Source organism: Rattus norvegicus, chromosome 2 (genome assembly GCF_036323735.1).
Source record: "Rattus norvegicus strain BN/NHsdMcwi chromosome 2, GRCr8, whole genome shotgun sequence".
NCBI classification, from domain to species: domain Eukaryota; kingdom Metazoa; phylum Chordata; class Mammalia; order Rodentia; family Muridae; genus Rattus; species Rattus norvegicus.
In genome coordinates this window covers 222,493,838-222,511,120 of record NC_086020.1, presented here as the reverse complement: position 1 = coordinate 222,511,120, position 17,283 = coordinate 222,493,838, and the positions used below count along the sequence as shown (strand labels likewise).

Sequence of the window (17,283 nt, the reverse complement as noted above, 5' to 3'; positions counted from 1 at the left end):
GTGCGAACGTTTTCATCACACTATCAACTGAATCAGTGGTCCAGCGAGGGCTTTAACATCCTCACACAGACAGCTAACGGACAGAAGGAGGACCAGAGGAGCCGAGGTTCCTTCCAAGCCCATGTTAGTCCTGAGGAGCAGATCTTCAAGTGCCAGTGACAGTAGAAAAACAAACAAACAAACAAACAAACAAACCAAAAAGGGACTGATTTTGGCTACCTACATGGTCTCAGACTCCCATAAGGAAAGTGTAACCAGGAGTAAATGATCAATATGTTGATTTAATATTCCCCAAACAATATACTTAGCCATATGAAATGTTTTATGGGCAACTGTTGCTAATGTGTTACTCCATATCTCTGGGAATTTTTTGTCTGTCCACTTGTTTTTTGTTTTTGTTTTTCAACTGTGAAATATTCTTTTTCTGGAAGAGTTCTTCTTACAACTGTTGGGTGCCCTTCTGTTCCCTAATTGTCCATGTTCCCTAATGCTGACCCATAACCTGTTGTCAAAGTCACGGGTTTGGGAAACTGCTCAGAATACCCAAGTGGTGTCCCTGGGACCCTACTGAACAACGCTATGAAAGAGACCCACTGGGATTATTATTTTTCTCACAGATTGTCGATTAAAAGCTGATGTCTGACTGGATTTCACTCTGGTTTGGCCAATGACGTCCACTCCCGTTAGACACTGCATCTGGTTTTGCCAGTTTGGGTCACACGATAACAAGGAGTTAAAGACAAAAGAATTGCCTGAGGTAAAGTAGCTCTGGCCTGAACGCTGACTCCATAATGGCTCCGTACTGACTCCAATCCCTCCGCTGCCTTCCTACTGTTGGGATACGTCGCTGGCAATGTATGGTATTCGTGTGAGAGCAGAAGCTCCACATGCAAACCGTTTCCACATATATCATGCTGAGCATGTGACACTCTCCACGTGTGTGAAGCCATCCACAAGTGTGTCACTGTGCCCAGATAAATAATGCTCTCTCCGCATGCATGATGGTCTCCACACGTACAACATTTATCTGCATATATGATGCTCTTCACATGCATGCTGTTCTCACATATATCATGGTCCCGTTCTACATATATGATGCTCTCCACATGTACAACAATCTCCCCTTGCATGATGTAATGTCCATTGCTGTCTGCCCGTTCCCCTTGAGGAGTGAGGGCTGGCCCTAAGGAGTACAGGGTTATGAGAACCATGGGGCCTTGCCTTGGAGTAGGCTCAGCTCTGAGTCTGGCCTGTATTCGGTGAGCTTGTAAGTGGCTTCACCGCTCAAAACCTTGGTTTCTTCACCCTTAAAGGATAGCTCGAAAGCCATGAGGACTACCCTGGCAAGCAATCAGCACAGTGGTCCAGGATGTGAGCCTTGAAAACACGAGCTGTCCCAGGTTTCGATTCTGCCGCTTTCTGTCCAATCCTGGCTAATCTGTATATTAGAGAATCTACCACATGGGCTTATTATAAGGATTCCATAATTTAACTCACTCAAAGCACCCAGAACAATGGCAAACATCCTGAGTGGCCAGACATGTGTTGGCCGCTTCCTTCCATGTGCAACCATTTAACATGAGCGAGTCAAGGGCCAGCAAGATGGCGGAGAGGGTAGACTCTTTTTTTCTTTTTTTTTTTTTAAAGATTTATTTATTTATTATAGAAGAGTACACTGTAGCTGTCTTCAGACACACCAGAAGAGGGCATCAGATTCCATTACAGATGGTTGTGAGCCACCATGTGGTTGCTGGGATTTGAACTCAGGACCTCTGGAAGAGCAGTCAGTGCTCTTAACCGCTGAGCCATTTCCCCAGCCCGAGGGTAGACTCTTGTTACCAAACCGGACAACCTGAGAGCTCACATGATTGAAGGAGAAAGCCACTTTCCGTAAGTTGCCACATGACCTTCATGTGTGACTCATGTTTTGTAAGCACACACAAAATAAATGTTGAAGATCAAAAGTAAGTAAAAGTTGCTCGGAAAGGTGACTGCCCCCTTCCTTGCTCTTGTTCAGGAGGTCTAGCAAACGACTCACTTTCGAGCCCCAAAGCTTTGTCCGTGGAGATCTAAGAAAACAAATCCAGAGTTTCGTTTGTAAAGATGTAGTTTGTGCATCATTTCCTCTTTTTATTGGGAGGAGGGGTGAGCTTACACCATCCTCACCGGCTACTGGGTGACTCTTTTATCTTGAAAGCTGGCCGAGAGCAGTCCACTCTCAACAATTCAAGGGTCCCCCACCTCCTCTAAAATGGGAAAATCCTGATCAATAAATCACTTAGCCACGACTGCACAGGTGAGATATCTGAAGGCTTTGGACCTTAATACAGACTGTACCAACCCTACCACACAATGCTTGATTTTTTATTTTTAAAGATCTTTATTTATGTTAGTACACTGCTGCTATCTTCAGACACACCAGAAGAGGGCGCCGGATCCCATTAAAGATGGCTTCCTAGATTTTAATTTTAACCTGTGAGTTGGATAGGCCTCTGTTCTTTTGACTGGACTGCCCAGGTGAGTAGAGAGTGCTTGGTGTGGGGACAGCAGCTGGGGAGATGAGAAAACCCGAGACGCCTATCTGAAGTCAGCTGTGATCTTTTTCCTTCCTCCAAAACTTCAAACTGATAAAATTATTTGTAAAATTATCCCAGCGTTGTTCAAACTCTTGGCTCGGTGTCTTTTGGACTGGATGCTCTCAGTGGGCTGCGTGAAAAGAGGACTGCCTTCTCGCACCGATTACATTCCTTCCTTATGAAAATCACTGATCTGTTTTCATGAAACCCCAGGCAAGGTCAGCCATCGTGGAGTCTTTCTTCAGTGAACCTTTGGTTCCATGCTCTCTGGGCTTTGCTCTTGGAGCCACAACCTTTTGTTTTCTGATCTAGGGAACCTAAAACCTATTCAACAAAACAAGAAAGACAGTATAATTCTCATTCACATCCCCAAAGTCAGAGGTCATTCGCTTCCTATATACAAAAGGAAAATTACAACATACTCAATGGATTTGCCCCCTGATCAATGCTTTTGGTCGTTCCCAAATCCTGCCCTTCTCTATATGTGCAGAAGGAAAGCTGTCTACCCAGCCCTCTCTGCCAGGCCCCTACCACTGCCATGGGGCACAGGGCCTACTAGAGCCAACTTTTGCTATTCTTAGAGATCACCGGCTACGGTGTCAAATATGCTGCTTTTGTGTGTATGGGGGCATATATATGTATAAGCAGGCATATCCAAGTGTGCAGACGTGGGGGCCAGAGGTTGATGCAGAATGGTTCTCCCCCTCCCCCACCCCCTCCCACCCCTTCCTCCCCCCCTTCTCTCTCTCCCCCCACACACATTCTATTTAGCAATACACTCTGTCACTGAAGCTGGAGCATACCAATTGGCTAGACTGGCTGTCCATCAAGCCTGGGCGTCTCCTTTCACTGCCTTCCCCGGGCTGGATCAGCAGCACACGCTGTGAGGCCAGGGATCTGAACTCAGGTTCAAGTGCTCACACAGAGAACACTTACCCGGAGCCACCCCCTCAACCTCCGTGCTGCTCTGTTATCTGTGTTCCGAGTGCTACACTTAGTCATCTACGCGGCCAATACACACACAGTCGTCACTCACCTATTTCTCTGTGCCTTCCTTCAGTAAAGCATCCAGGGTCCCGTTTGCCATCGCTAGTGTCTCACAGTTTCTGAAGAGAGAAAGGAAAGGCAATTCCACCACCGTGAATGAAGGTGCAATTCAGGGCCTTCAGAAATTGCTGACGCTCTCGAAGGCCGCCAGTTCCAGGAAAAGAACAATTCTGCGGTAGCTGTCATCTGGCTGGCCCTGAGGAGGAGGAGGGCCAAGTGGTCTTTTGGTTTCCCAAGACTCTCAGTGAATGGCATTTAGTGTGAAATTGCCGAAAGTTTGTTTTTTGTTTTGTTCATCCTCAGACCACTTCTCTTGACGAACAAAAACGAAAACGAAGGAAGGGTAGGAAATTGCAGGCTACGTGGCCCACTGCTGCCAGCTGCGGGACTCCAGAGTGTCTGCCTTGCAGCTGTCTTTCCTTTTGTTTCATTGGGGTGGTGGGTTTTGTGTTTGTTTTTATTTGTTTGTTTGTTTGTTTGTTTTATTAGAGTCTTGTTGTGTAGCCCAGTTTGGCCTTGCCCTCACAGTTCCCCAGCTTCTTTTCTTTACACAGCACCTTTGTTCACGGTAGCTCACCTTGGATTTGAGAACCACCACTACAGTGATGTCTGTGGATCCTCTCAGATCCACACTGAAACCTAATGTACGAGTGTCTAGAGACGGGTCTTTGGGAGGTGATTGGGTGGGGCTAGTGGCTTGAAAAAGGGCCCCCAAATGCTCCCATTAGAGCAGTGGTTCTCAGCCTTCCTAATGCTGTGACCCTTTAATACAGTTCCTCATGTTGGAGTGACCCCATACAATCAATCGGTCATTACTTCATAACTGCAGTTTTGCTACTGTTATGAATTGCATTTGTTTTGGAAACAGAGGTTTGCCACAGGTTGAGAACTGCTGTGCTAGAGAGAGAACAGTCAGAGTAATACGTGTTATGAGAGAGAACAGCGTGTAATACGTGTTATGAGCTGTGACTTCTACACCGCCTTACACGGTTGGGTCTGGAGAGTGCATTGGTGGTGTCTGCCACTGGACAGGCTGAGGATCTCCCAACTGCTCAGTGTCTGAGGCTGGCTGTGCCAGCCGTCCCAGTCTGGTGCTGAAAGCCTGGAGGAACCCTAGATAGTCTGGGTTTCAGCCCACGTTGGAAGGCCTAGATTAGGTTCTGATGTCAGGGAAGGATGCCCACAGCAGCTACAGCAGGGTAGAGGAATTCTCCACATGGAGAGGAACAGGCAGGAAAGAAATCTTTTCTCTCTCTCTCAGATCTCTTTATATCTAGGGTGCACCCCACCACGACTCTGTATAAGGTGTTCCCTACTCCGGGAGGACATCGTCTCCTCTCAGTTAACCCTTCTTGGAAATGCCCCTGCAGAGTCTTCCAGAGGTGTCTCTCTTAGTTGGTTACAGATTCATTCAATTCGACAATCACGATTCACCATCGCCCCCCTTTAACCATCTGCAGATACAAGGAACTATCTCTGAGCTAAAAGTGGGTCCTCATCAGATAATGACCCTGATAGTACCCTGACTATCCATGCTCCCAGGAGAAATTTGGGTTTTTTTGTTTGTTTGGTTGGTTGGTTTTTGTTTTTGTTTTTTTGGTAGCAGCACAAGTGGATTAAGACACATTTATCATTCTTTCCCAAGGAAAAGCAGAGATCTGAAAATATATGTTTTCTCAGGCATGAGGTCACACATGCTGTTACAACAGAAATCTCATTTGTGAATATATTGTAGGGACATTGCATCCATACAGTGCCCAGATATATACTGAAGAGAAGAAAGAAAAGAGAAAGGAAGAAGAAAGAGAAAATTATATTGTCACAGCACCAAAGTTGGATTATAATTAGTCTTTCTAAATGAAAACTAGGAGTTAAAACCCCTCATCAAGCTTCCTTACACTCTGCTCCCCTCTCACGGGGGCGCCTCAGCCATAGAGGCCTCTCCTTTCTCAGCCACAGAGGCCTCTCCTTTCTCAGTCATGCCTCAGCCATAAAGACCTCTCCTCTCTGCCTTGCATCTTTCCCCAGACTGCCGCTCACATTTCTTTTCTTTCTTCATAAATTTGTTCATTCTTCAAGCTGTTGGGCTTTTGTTCCTAGTCTCCTAATTTTTTGACTCGGCTGGAATGTAGCACTCAACGGGCTTGGCTTATTTTGAAGAATTAAATATAAAAATAAAATTCAAAGGGTCAATGGGAAACACAGCCCCCGTTCCAAAGGGAGTGCAGACAGCCTGCGGCAGGGAACAGAAGTGGAAACAGATCTAAAGGACAAGGTTCACTGCTGAAAGGGTTGCATAAACTTTTTATAGCTACAGAAAGATGACGGTCGTAAACCCATCTGTTTACCTTGAACATTGCTGAAGACCCTGGGTAGGCAGGTTACGGAGAAACAAGTGATTCTCTTCCTTCGGTTTTATGCCTTTTTTCCCCCTAAGTGTTTTAGTTTGGGAATGGTGGGGGCAAGTGGCCTGCTGAGAAACTCGTTGCTTAATTTTTATTTAACTTAAGTTAGATACAGAGGTGGGTAACTAGAAACAGCCCAAGGGAACTTTGACTCTCTAGCGCCAACATTCAGACAGGAAGTTAGTTCTATTGTGCAGATTGTGAGACACAGACAAGGCTTTTTCAGGGAGCTTCGTTGCACACAGGATTAACTATCAGTTCTTCTGGATGGCTTTCCTCTGGATGCTGAGTTTGGGGGAGACCAGACGAACATTTAGAAGTAAAACCAACAGCAATTCCGTATCACTAGCGACAGCAGTGATTGTTGGCTGATGGCCAGGAGTTCCTTTCCTGTGTTCTCTGTCCCGGGTTACAGTCCTCACCCTAAACACACTGCTCACGGTCACATCGGATTGTGAAGCCAACTGCAGGTGGCCTCATGGTGGGTCTCTGCTTTGCCAGAGTCCATGCTAGCCTGAGTCCTGGCACCGCCCTCCGGGGTGGACCTGCAGCTTGTCAAACTGGAGGGTGGGGCGTGCTCGAGGCCCCGCCCCTAACGTCACCGACCCCGCCCACGAAGCTCTGGGACCTCTCGCGCTGTCCCGGCTGCTGTTTCTCGGCTGCTCCACTGAGCTATGGCGTTCGTGACCAGGCAATTCGTGCGCTCCATGTCCTCCTCTTCCTCTGCGTCGGCGGCCGCCAAGAAGATCCTGATCAAGCATGTGACGGTCATCGGCGGCGGGCTGATGGGCGCCGGCATCGCGCAGGTGAGCGGGCCTCGAGCCCCGGGTGTGGTGGAGTAGTATAGTTCAGAGCTGTCCGAGAAGGTGCAGCATTCTTCACTCTTCCAGAACTACAGCCTTTGGCCCGATCCTTATGTGCACGCTTTTGAACAAGCGGGGAAGGCTCGGTGGAGAACACTGGTGCACGCGTGCACACTGGAGCTGAGCTGTGCACAGTTCTGCGTGCAGAGTTGCAGAATGTGTTTGCTCACCGCCTGAAACTGACAGGAATCCGCTCGCCAAGAGCTGGGCTGCGATATCTTTTAGTTTGCCTTACAAGTTTTTTCTTTGTTCTTTCTTTCCTTTTTTCTTACAGTTCTTCGGTTATCTGGGCAGCTTTCTCTCTCCGAGCGTCCTGCCTCTCCCACAAATTTACTTCCTTGGCCTTCACTTTTGTAACAATTTGGAAAGTCACCTAGTGGGAGTTTGTGGAGTTGCTGGGACTCTGCCCAGCCCTGGGCCAGGCAACTTTGACCTTTGACCTAGTGCCCCTGTGCAGAAATCTGCGTGCCCAGCTCTGAACCTCCAGAGATTGGGCGACAGAGATAAGCATGGTTTATCCCCTGAGAAGTCTCTAATCTCTAGTCGGCTTCTGTGGGACTTTGCCTGGTGCCAGCTGAGGCACAGTTCAAAATCAACTGTGCGGTTTGGAGACTGGAATGAGTGTAGCACCGTTTTCTCTTAATAGGTACCTTCCTGCACACATTAGAGAACTGGTTTGTTTGTTTGTTTGTTTGTTTGTTTGTTTTATGTCCTTGCTGTTATATTCTTAACTTTTCAAGGCCTTTGCAACTTGAGCTTTATGTCAGTGGAGGACTTACCTAATTTTAATTGGGGAGGGTTTTCGAAAGTCAGTGTCTTTTCCCAACCAAATGCATACATTCATGCTTGCTATGAACATACTAACCAGTTACCTTGATTGTGCTTTCTTCCAAAATTCATTAAATAAAAGAAAACAAAAACCGTGCATGGCTAAAGTGGAGAAAATATAGCTAGTCTGCTGTATCCCTCAGCACCACAAAAACTTCCCAAGGCTGGGAGGATGAGATTGGTTGTCCAGGCGCAATAAAACAATGTATCCCTTAAACAACGTTCGAGCAACATCTTAGTAACAAGATAATAGGGTTTTGTGCCTTCAGTAACAATGTAGGTAAGGCTCCAGAAACTGTGGCGCATGAAACTAATTAGAAAGCAATTAGAGGGGTTGGGGATTTAGCTCAGTGGTAAAGCGCTTACCTAGGAAGCGCAAGGCCCTGGGTTCGGTCCCCAGCTCCGAAAAAAAGAACCGGGGGGGGGGGGGGAGGGGGGGGAAGAAAGAAAGAAAGCAATTAGAAAGCATCTCTCAGCTTTTGTACAAATGCAGGATGCTGTGTTCTGTGGATGCTGTGTCCAACCAAAGAAAGTGTGTTGAAGTGTCTGACGACTCACACAGGAAGTACTTAAAATTAACTGGGTAAGGTGCTAGAACTTTGACCTGAGAAGAGAAGGAGGGAAGAGATTGACAAGGATGGGGATCAGGAGACTTGTGGATGAAATACTCGAGCAGCTGGATCAGGGAGTTCATGTGGGAAAGTAAGGGGGAAGAGGAAAAACTATTTGCCCCCAGCAGAACTTTCTGAATAGAAGTGTAACAAAGACCCACAGTCTAAATAGTGGGCAGTCATAAGGAACACCCATTCCTCCGGGTCACTTTAGGTGACCACTCTGATCCTGCAGGGGAAACTACTTTCCTGAATTAATGGCTTTATTATGTTTCCAGGGTATAGTTGGCTCATTTCTTATACTTGACCTTGCTGCAGCAAACAGTTCTAGATAATGCTGTCCTCTCTCTCTCTCTCTCTCTCTCTCTCTCTCTCTCTCTCTCTGTCTTTCTTTCTTTCCTTCCTTCCTTTCTTTTTTAAAATTGGAACTCAGCTACAGTTATAGGCAGGTGTGAGCTGCCATGTGGGTGCTGGGACTTGAACCTAGGTCCTCTGGAAGAGGAGCCAATGCTCTTAACTTCTAAGTCATCTCCCCACCCATTATACCATCTCCTTTTTGAGAGAAAAAAATCCATAATGGACAGTTTTTGGTGCAGGGTAGTAAACCTCTTTTGCCTTTGGTACCAGGGATGAATGATTAATTAATGTGTTGAGCACAGGGAGCTGGGCCATCTGCACAGTGGTGAAGATGTAAGGCAGTTGCTTTATCGCTGCCCAGTTTCACCCGAGTAGAGGTTTTGCAGGAATATGGAAAAGGAATGGGTGAATCAATTGGCACACACATAGCATACAGCCTCCAAGAAGCCAGAGCTGCCATTGTGGTCATTGATACCACTGTTGTCATTGTCATCTGTCCTGTTGTTCTTTTGGCCTCTCTCCCCTTTTGTTCCTATGCACAGTGTTGAGAGGCAGGAGCCTTGGGTTTAGGTGGAGAACATTGATCCCAGTTTCCTGTTCCATCTTGCTTAATCCTGACACAGATACGGGCTGACCACGCAGTTTGCTCAGGGGCTGCTGAGAAGGTCAGCACCTTTTATTTAATTATTCCGCCCGAGTGAAGCCGTGAAAGTACAAACACGAATTAGCATCTGGGTTATGGTCCTGTATCACGTTGGGCTGCCATTTCTTCTGAAGTCTCTGTGAAATGGTCTAAGTCCATGGAGGTTCTGTTCACAGTTTTAACTAATTGACATGCTCCATTTTGTGCTGAATGGGATGGAAAAGAAAAGTGCAAATACATTTTGTGCGCACCCAATGCATTTATCAAATAGTTAAGTAATTTTAGACAAAGGAGGTCCAGGCTTAGTTACATTTAGCCGGAGCGTAGACCATTAGTGATCGTGTACCTTCTAAGTGTGTCTACATTGCCTGCCATTTTCTGTTTGTTTTAAATTAAAAAAAAAAAACCTCTTAGACTGCAGGTTAATGTTTAAGTACTTTGACTGGTTTCGTGTGTTTGCCTGTTACCTACTTCTGACTTGGCTCTGACTGCTGATTTATCTTGAGGCAAAGTGGCTGGTATCATTAAATGAACTTTGAGTGGAGACAGATTGCTTCTCGATTTGTAGAGAAGGGAAAAGGAAGCTGCAAGCTGTGTGCTTCTCAGGTTGACAGGCGAGTTCTTTCTAAGCATTACTTAGCCCAGTGTTTTCATATGAAGAGTCCAGAAAGCTCATACACTTCACTACATGACACCAGGCCAACTGAGAATGGTGTTTGACAGACTTTCTGATACTATGTAGTCAATAGTTTATACTTTGGGGGTGTGGGAAAGTTTGAATTTGTGAAGATTAGGAGTAAGTTCCTCTGACCAAAGCTCCCGAACTTGTATGGTTTGTGTGCCTGTGTGTATGAGTGTTTGAACGTGTGTGTTCTTTTCAAAATGCAAAAGATGAGCGGGCTAGGTAGTAGCTCAGTGGTGAAGTTGTGACACTGTGATCCCAGCACTCTTACATAGAGATGGAGGTGAAGACAGGAGAGTTACCTAGAAGCTTGAGGACCAGCTAGCCTGGAATATCTATTATGGCAGAAGCCACAAGAGACCCTGCCTCATGGTAGGAGAGAACCAACTCCCAAACGTTATCCTTTGATCTTCTCATGCACATGTGTACACACACACACACACACACACACACACACACACGCACGCACACATGCACACACGCACACACACACACACACACACACACACACACACACACACACACACACACACCAACAGCGTTTATTTCCTTAGAGCTCTTTAAGCTATTGCAATGGCTTCCTCAGGGGAAGCATACGAAGTTACAGGTGAACATTTGCCAGTCTTTCGTTCTTGTGCAATGCTGGGTGACTGAATAGATGCTCAGAGAGACTGGAGAGCTTCTCTCTAGCCTCAGAGTTCGATCCCACCTCCTCTCACCGTCCTCACCTCTGAGCTTCCTAATAATCAGAGCTCTGTGAACTTGTTAGCCTTCTTAACTTTTGTTGTTGCAGTGAGTTAAAGTTTTCTTGAAAAATAAATACAGAAACTTAGAAGTTTTAGTACCACAGGAGACCGGCATAGTCCCTGAACTATCAGTGATCCTTTTGAGTGTTCCTTATGAAGGCCATGGTTTTATTCTCAACAATTCTGTCCTTTCTTTTCTCTTTCATTCCATCCCTCCCTTCTACCCTTTCTTCCTTTCTCTCTCCCTCCCTTCCTCCCTTTCTCCCTTTCTCTTTTTCTCCTTCCCTCTCTTTCTTCTCCCTCCCTTTCTCCTTTCCTTTCTTCCTTCTTCTCTTCCTCCCTCCCTCCCTTCCTCCCTTCCTTCCTTCCTTCCTTCCTTCCTTCCTTCCTTCCTTCCTTCCTTCCTTCCTTCCTTCCTGGTTCCCCTAGGTAGCTCTAGCTTGCATGGAACTCACCATATAGACCAGACTGGCCTTGAAGCAACAGAAATCCCCTTCCCTCTGCCACTAAGAGCTGGGGTTGAAGGCACACACTGGCATGCCTAGCACACCAGTAGGCTTTTCTGCTTAAGGGCATACTACAGACCTGTCATGAAGTCCTCCCTGCCTTCCTCGGTTCCTTGGTTCTTTATTAGGTGACTCTCTGTATAGATCAAAGCACGGCCCTGTGGCATGGCCACCTTCCGACCTGGGGTATATTTGGAAGTTCTGCCATTCCTACAAGCTGTAAGGGGTTAGGTTGTCAGGTTGTTTTTTCTTCGTGGTGATGATATCCTACCTTACCCGTCACTTGTCTCTTGCTTTGGTTTCTAATTTTCTCCTAATCATTTTCAGTCTTCCCTTCCGCTCTGCCTCAGGCACGTATACCTGCCTCACTGCCAGCTCTACCAGGACTTGGAGCTCATACCGCTGGTGTCTGGTGAGTGGTGGAGCAGGCACTGAGGTCCATGCAGGAGTGTTTTATATTTTACATTATGTATTTTATTATTTAGTGTACACACACACACACCCATACACACACACACACACACACACACACACACACACCTCATAACAAACCCATGGATATCAGAGGACAGTGCCTGCCTTTGAGTGTTTGTGCTAAGATTGGCATGCAGTCAGAAGTCAGTGAGGATAATCATGACATTGGGAGTTTGTGGAAAGACTGTGACGTTGACGAAGTACAGAGTACAGCCTTGCTGGTGTACGGTCCCAAGAGACATTGACTGGAGATGGGCTGGGTGTGGAGAGACCAGGTATTGGGCCAGTTGATGCTAGTTTCTTGAATTTACCATGCAAGTTACTCTTCAGAGAAGCTGATGCAAACATTGTGGCGCATTTACCAAGATACACGAGTCCAGCGAGCTTCTGCTTGGTACAGTTGCCCTGTGGCTGGAGTACTAGGCACTCTGACAAGTGTGCTATTCACTGGGCCTATTTTTACAGCTCTGAAGCACCCTTGTCTAAAAATATTTCCCCTTTGGCTGAGCCTGCCTTCCACCAGCCCCAGGAAAGTCATGGAGCTGAGGACATGGGTGTGTGTGCGTGCGTGTGTGTGTGTGTGTGTGTGTGTGTGTGTGTGTGTGTTCCAGATTGTTTGCCCTCAGTGTCTTACAGTGAGTGTGCAGGCCACTGGAATATAAAACAAGCATTCTCAGTGATGTAAATAACCGTCACTTAAGCTAAAAACCAAGAAAAGTTCTGTGTATTACAACGTTGAACAAATAATGAGGGGAAAACAAAACCAAACCAAAATGGCCTCTGACTCCTTTGTTTCACTCTAGATTTCCAGCTCTGTCCTTTCCAGATAGTGAGGTGGTCCAGGCAGTGCTGTTTTGGCAAGTGCTATTACTTGTTGGCACCCAGATATTAAAATTCTTTTTTTTAAAGCAGCTTTCTTACATTGTGTGTGTGTGTGTGTGTGTGTGTGTGTGTGTGTGTATGTATGGTGTGCGTGTGTTTGTGCATGTGTGTATGTGTGGTGTGCGTGTGTTTGTGTGTGTATGTGTGTGTGTGTGGTGTGGTGTGTGTGTATGTGTGTATGTATGGTGTGCATGTGTTTGTGCATGTGTGTGTATGTGTGGTGTGCATGTGCGTGTGTTTGTGCGTGTGTGTGTGTGTGTGTGTGTACGTGGTGTGTATGTATGTGTGGTGCGCCTGTGTATGTGTGTCTATGTGTGGTGTGTGTGCGTGTGTATGTGTGGTGTGTATGTGTGTATATGTGTGTTGTATATATGTGTGTGTGGTGTGCATGTGTGTGCATGTACATGAACATACATACATGTGCACTTGTCAGGGATGCATATTGGGGTCATAAAAAATACCCATGGGAGTCAGTTCTCTTGTTTTATCACATGGGTCATTGGGATTTGAACTCAGACAATCAGGTTTGGCAACAGGCATGGTGACCTGCTGCGCCATCACCATGCCTGCTTCCTGAAATGTTTTCTAAGTTTCACTCTTTATTAATGTAACTATTCTTGAACTATCAGGATAAGCCTTAAGCTGCCTTTACAGGAAGATCTGGTGGCTTTATCTGGTTTTAATCCCATAAGCGTATACCCCAAGATGGAAATGCTAATTACACAGTAGCACTGTTCTTAAGTTCTTGAAGGATTTCAGTGTTTCCCCATACAGGTATTATTTTGCATTCCGTCAACAACACATAAAAGTCCCTTTCCCCTTCCTTGCACTTTTGTCAGGTGTGATAGCTATTATTCTAACTTTCATTTATAGCTTGATAACTTCACATGCGAACACAATATATTTTGGCCCTCTCTCCCTCTGCTCCCTCTCCCACTTTTATAACCTCTTCTCTTTGAATAGCATACTAAACCCATTCAGAGATGTTTGTGTACACACGGGTGTGAGTCCAAACAGCAAGAGCGTGGGCAACCTACCAGGGACCACACTCCTGAATTAAAAAATGCCTTCCCTTTCCCAGTAGCTAGCACTTGCCAGTAGCCCCTCAGCCAGGGGCGTAGAGTCTCATTAGTTCACTACCCAATCATGCAGGAATATGTTCTGGCTTGATCCCGTTCAGGTAACCGTAGCTCATGGATAGGAGCTCACGAATGCAACGGCCTCCCTCATGTCCAGAGGACAGCATTTCTCCTCACCCTCCAACTCACACATGCTTCCTTTCTCCCTCTTCTGCCATGTTCCCCAAGCTCTGTGTGTGTGTGTGTGTGTGTGTGTGTGTGTGTGTGTGTGTGTGTAGGAGGTCAGTACAGATGTTCTGTTTAGGGCTGTTCACTTTTCTTAGCCCCTTGACCAGTCATCTGTCTACATTAACTGAGGGAGAAGTTTCTCTGACTAGAGTTGGCAGTAACATTACTAATCTAGGGGCATAAACATCACCTTTAGAGGGCTGTTGACAACGTTTCCATTTAGCAGAGTAGGCTCTCTCTGAGGGCCTGTGACCCGCTGTGGGCTTCTGACTAAGTTTACAGTACCACTCACGTATTCCCTCTTATAGGGCTGGTCTCAAATCAAATCAGAAAGCAGTTGTTTATTCCCACCGTAGCCATTCCACAGTTGTACCAGGGGACTCATCTTGCCAGGTGGGTTTTTAGTGTAACAGGTCTACCTCTGGGGAAACCCATGGGTGACTTTTCTTCCCTGGGAGGGAGGCTGCACAGCACTTTCTGTTCCTGGGAAAACTGACCAACAGGGAGGAAGGTTTCAGGCCAGTCTCAGCTTGATCTCGCTCTCTCTGTCCTACAACCGAAGTATGGTTTGTCTTCAGCAATAGTGTCTTAGTTATGACAGGCAACCAAGAGCAAGGACAGCATCTGCAGTGTTTGGGGACCCTCTATGGCTTCTCTGACCATAACTGGTAAGGGGATATCCCACGGCTGGCACTGGGTTTCATTTACTAACCCATGTCTTCTTGGAAGAGTGTTGTCCACCATGTAGGGCACCTCTGTTCATAATTCTTTAAACCATTAATTTTTAATTAGGTTACAGAGTAGTGGGTTTCTGTAAGGCTTTTTCCTACGTCTTTCATTTTGGTCAACCCTCTTTCCCACCCCTCCTCTCTCCATTCTCCTGCTTCCTATCTCATACGACTCCATTCCCCAATACACCCCTACCCCCTCTACCTTCATACCACATGGACTCTGTCCCCTCCCTTCCTTAAGGCCTCTTTCCCTCTCTTCTCTCATGAGCCCCTTCTGGGTTCCTGTGCTCTGTGGACACTACATTAGACACACAAGTTTAAATCTTTGAATCTGCAGTGGGCTTAGCAACAGATACTCCATTGGATGTGACAGGTTAGGGATTTCACAGTGCTCTCGGAAGGACTTTGACATCCACAGGTCTCCTAGTGGACTCAGCTGCCCCTTCTCTGACCTTTGCTTTGTTTATCAGTCAATTGTATGTTTTTCTACAGAGACGGGGTTCATGGCTTGACGCAGTTTGAGAGGTACCACTGTCAGCCCCCGTGTCCGGTGATCTGTAACCACTACCCTGAACAGAAAAGGTTTGCTGATCTCTAACCTTACCATAGTGGAGAAACTAAACCGTCTCGGTCCTCTGTGTGATGGAAGGAATCGCTGGGTCTGTATTGCTGGCAGACAGGAACAGACAGCAGGGTTCCTTTGATAAAGGGGCCGTGACACATTGACCGGCTAGACTAGCTAAACACAGTCCACTTGGAAATCACAGGCGTGACGGTCAAAGGACACATAGAACAAGAGTTTCTCTTTAGGTAACACTCAGTGTTTGCCCTGCTGTTTCTCCCTCGCCAGCATCCCGGACAGCAGTGGTGGAAAAACCATCCTCCGCTCACCAAAATAGTCTCTGCTCTCAACCGGTTTCTCTTTTCTTACTGTTCTCTGCAAGCTAATGCGGTGATGTCTCACAGCTCTAAAACACACGGGAAGTTTCCCAAGGTTGCTGTAAAAGTTTCTAATAGCAAAAGGCAGTTACGGTTTCTTAGACACTCATTTCTAAAATAGGTTACAAATCGAGGCTTCTGAAAAGATCTGTTACACCTATGTCGCTGTCATTAGAAAGTACTTCTCCTGTGCTGGGTGGCAGGTAAGATGCATTGTTGCCCAAGAGAAACCCATTGTCTGCTGAGGAAGAGATACGGGTGGGACTGACTAATCTTGTAAGAAAGCTGCAGACTGACTGCTCACTCTGTCCAGAATGGGCTGGCACAGACGGGAGTTTTAATAGCTTAGTATTGCGTTGTGTTCTTTTTTTTTTTTTTTTTTTTTTCTTTTTTCTTTTTTTCGGAGCTGGGGACCGAACCCAGGGCCTTGCGCTCGCTAGGCAAGCACTCTACCACTGAGCTAAATCCCCAACCCCGCATTGTGTTCTTTTTAAATTGTGTTTCTTGCGGCTAGAGAGATGGAGCCATGGCGGAGATCACTTGCTGGTCTTTCAGGGGACTCAGGTTTGGTTCCCAGCACCCACATCCTGTGGCTCATAACCAACTATAACTCTAGCTCTCATGCTATCTTCTGGCCCCTGCAGGCTCCTGAATGTATGTGGCACACACAGAGACAGGCATGCACACACATATGCATAAATAAAAAAATTAAAAAAATAATTGTTTGCTTTTCTTTTTGATAGAGAGTGGAGCAGGGTTCTGAGGTTGAGTCCAAGACCTTCCAATACGCTGAAGACGGGCTCTGCAACTAAGCTTCTTCCCCAGGCTGAGGAAACCTCTATTTTTATTGATTTTTCTAGCAGAGTTTTAGTTTATGAAGACATTGTAAACATAGATTTTAAGGGCAGAGGTTAATAGAGGCGTCAAGGAAGAATGCAGGCTGCATGGAAAGCAGGGGTATTCAGTTCTTAAAGAAGACTCTCCAGGAAAAGAAACTTTTAGACGCTTAAACGGTAATATGGTATATAGAATGTACTCTATTGATAAAAAAAGGGACATTAAAGTGTATGTGTGTGTGTGTGTATGTCTGTGTGTGTATGTGTGTGTGTATGTATATGTCTGTGTGTGTGTCTGTGTATGTGTGTGTATGTGTGTATGTATATGTCTGTGTGTGTCTGTGTATGTGTATGTGTGTATGTATATGTCTGTGTGTCTGTGTATGTGTATGTGTGTGTATGTGTGTATGTATATGTCTGTGTGTGTCTGTGTATGTGTATGTGTGTATGTATATGTCTGTGTATGCGTCTGTGTATGTGTATGTGTGTATGTGTGTATGTATATGTCTGTGTGTGTGTGTCTGTGTATGTGTGTATATGTGTGCGTGTGTGTGTGTGTGTGTGTGTGTGTGTGTGTAGTGTACATATTGCTCTCTCTATATATGGAATTTACAGTTACTGGACATTACAATTACTGTAATTTCCCCACCTGTGGATAGGGGCTGTTCGTAGTGACAGCAACTTCAGAACTTGAAGCAGGCAATGCAATGACCCTCAGACAATCCCCACAACATCACATTGAGTTCATAGTCAAAAATCATTGTTGACGAACCTCCCAGTTTTTAATTTATCACTTATCTCCCACAGTTGAAATTTCGCCTGACTTTGCCTGTTTATTGACCAAACCTTG

The 17,283-nt window shown here is 46.0% G+C and overlaps 1 protein-coding gene across 1 annotated transcript in view; it reads left to right on the top strand.

Moving 5' to 3' along the window:
- Positions 1 to 6,674: 6,674 nt before the first annotated feature.
- Positions 6,675 to 17,283, top strand: part of Hadh (hydroxyacyl-CoA dehydrogenase) — a 42,398-nt gene continuing 31,789 nt past the window's right edge. The window contains 1 exon segment of the mRNA NM_057186.2: positions 6,675 to 6,834. Within this exon segment, the coding sequence (NP_476534.1) occupies positions 6,703 to 6,834 (132 nt within the window). The 5' untranslated portion in view covers positions 6,675 to 6,702.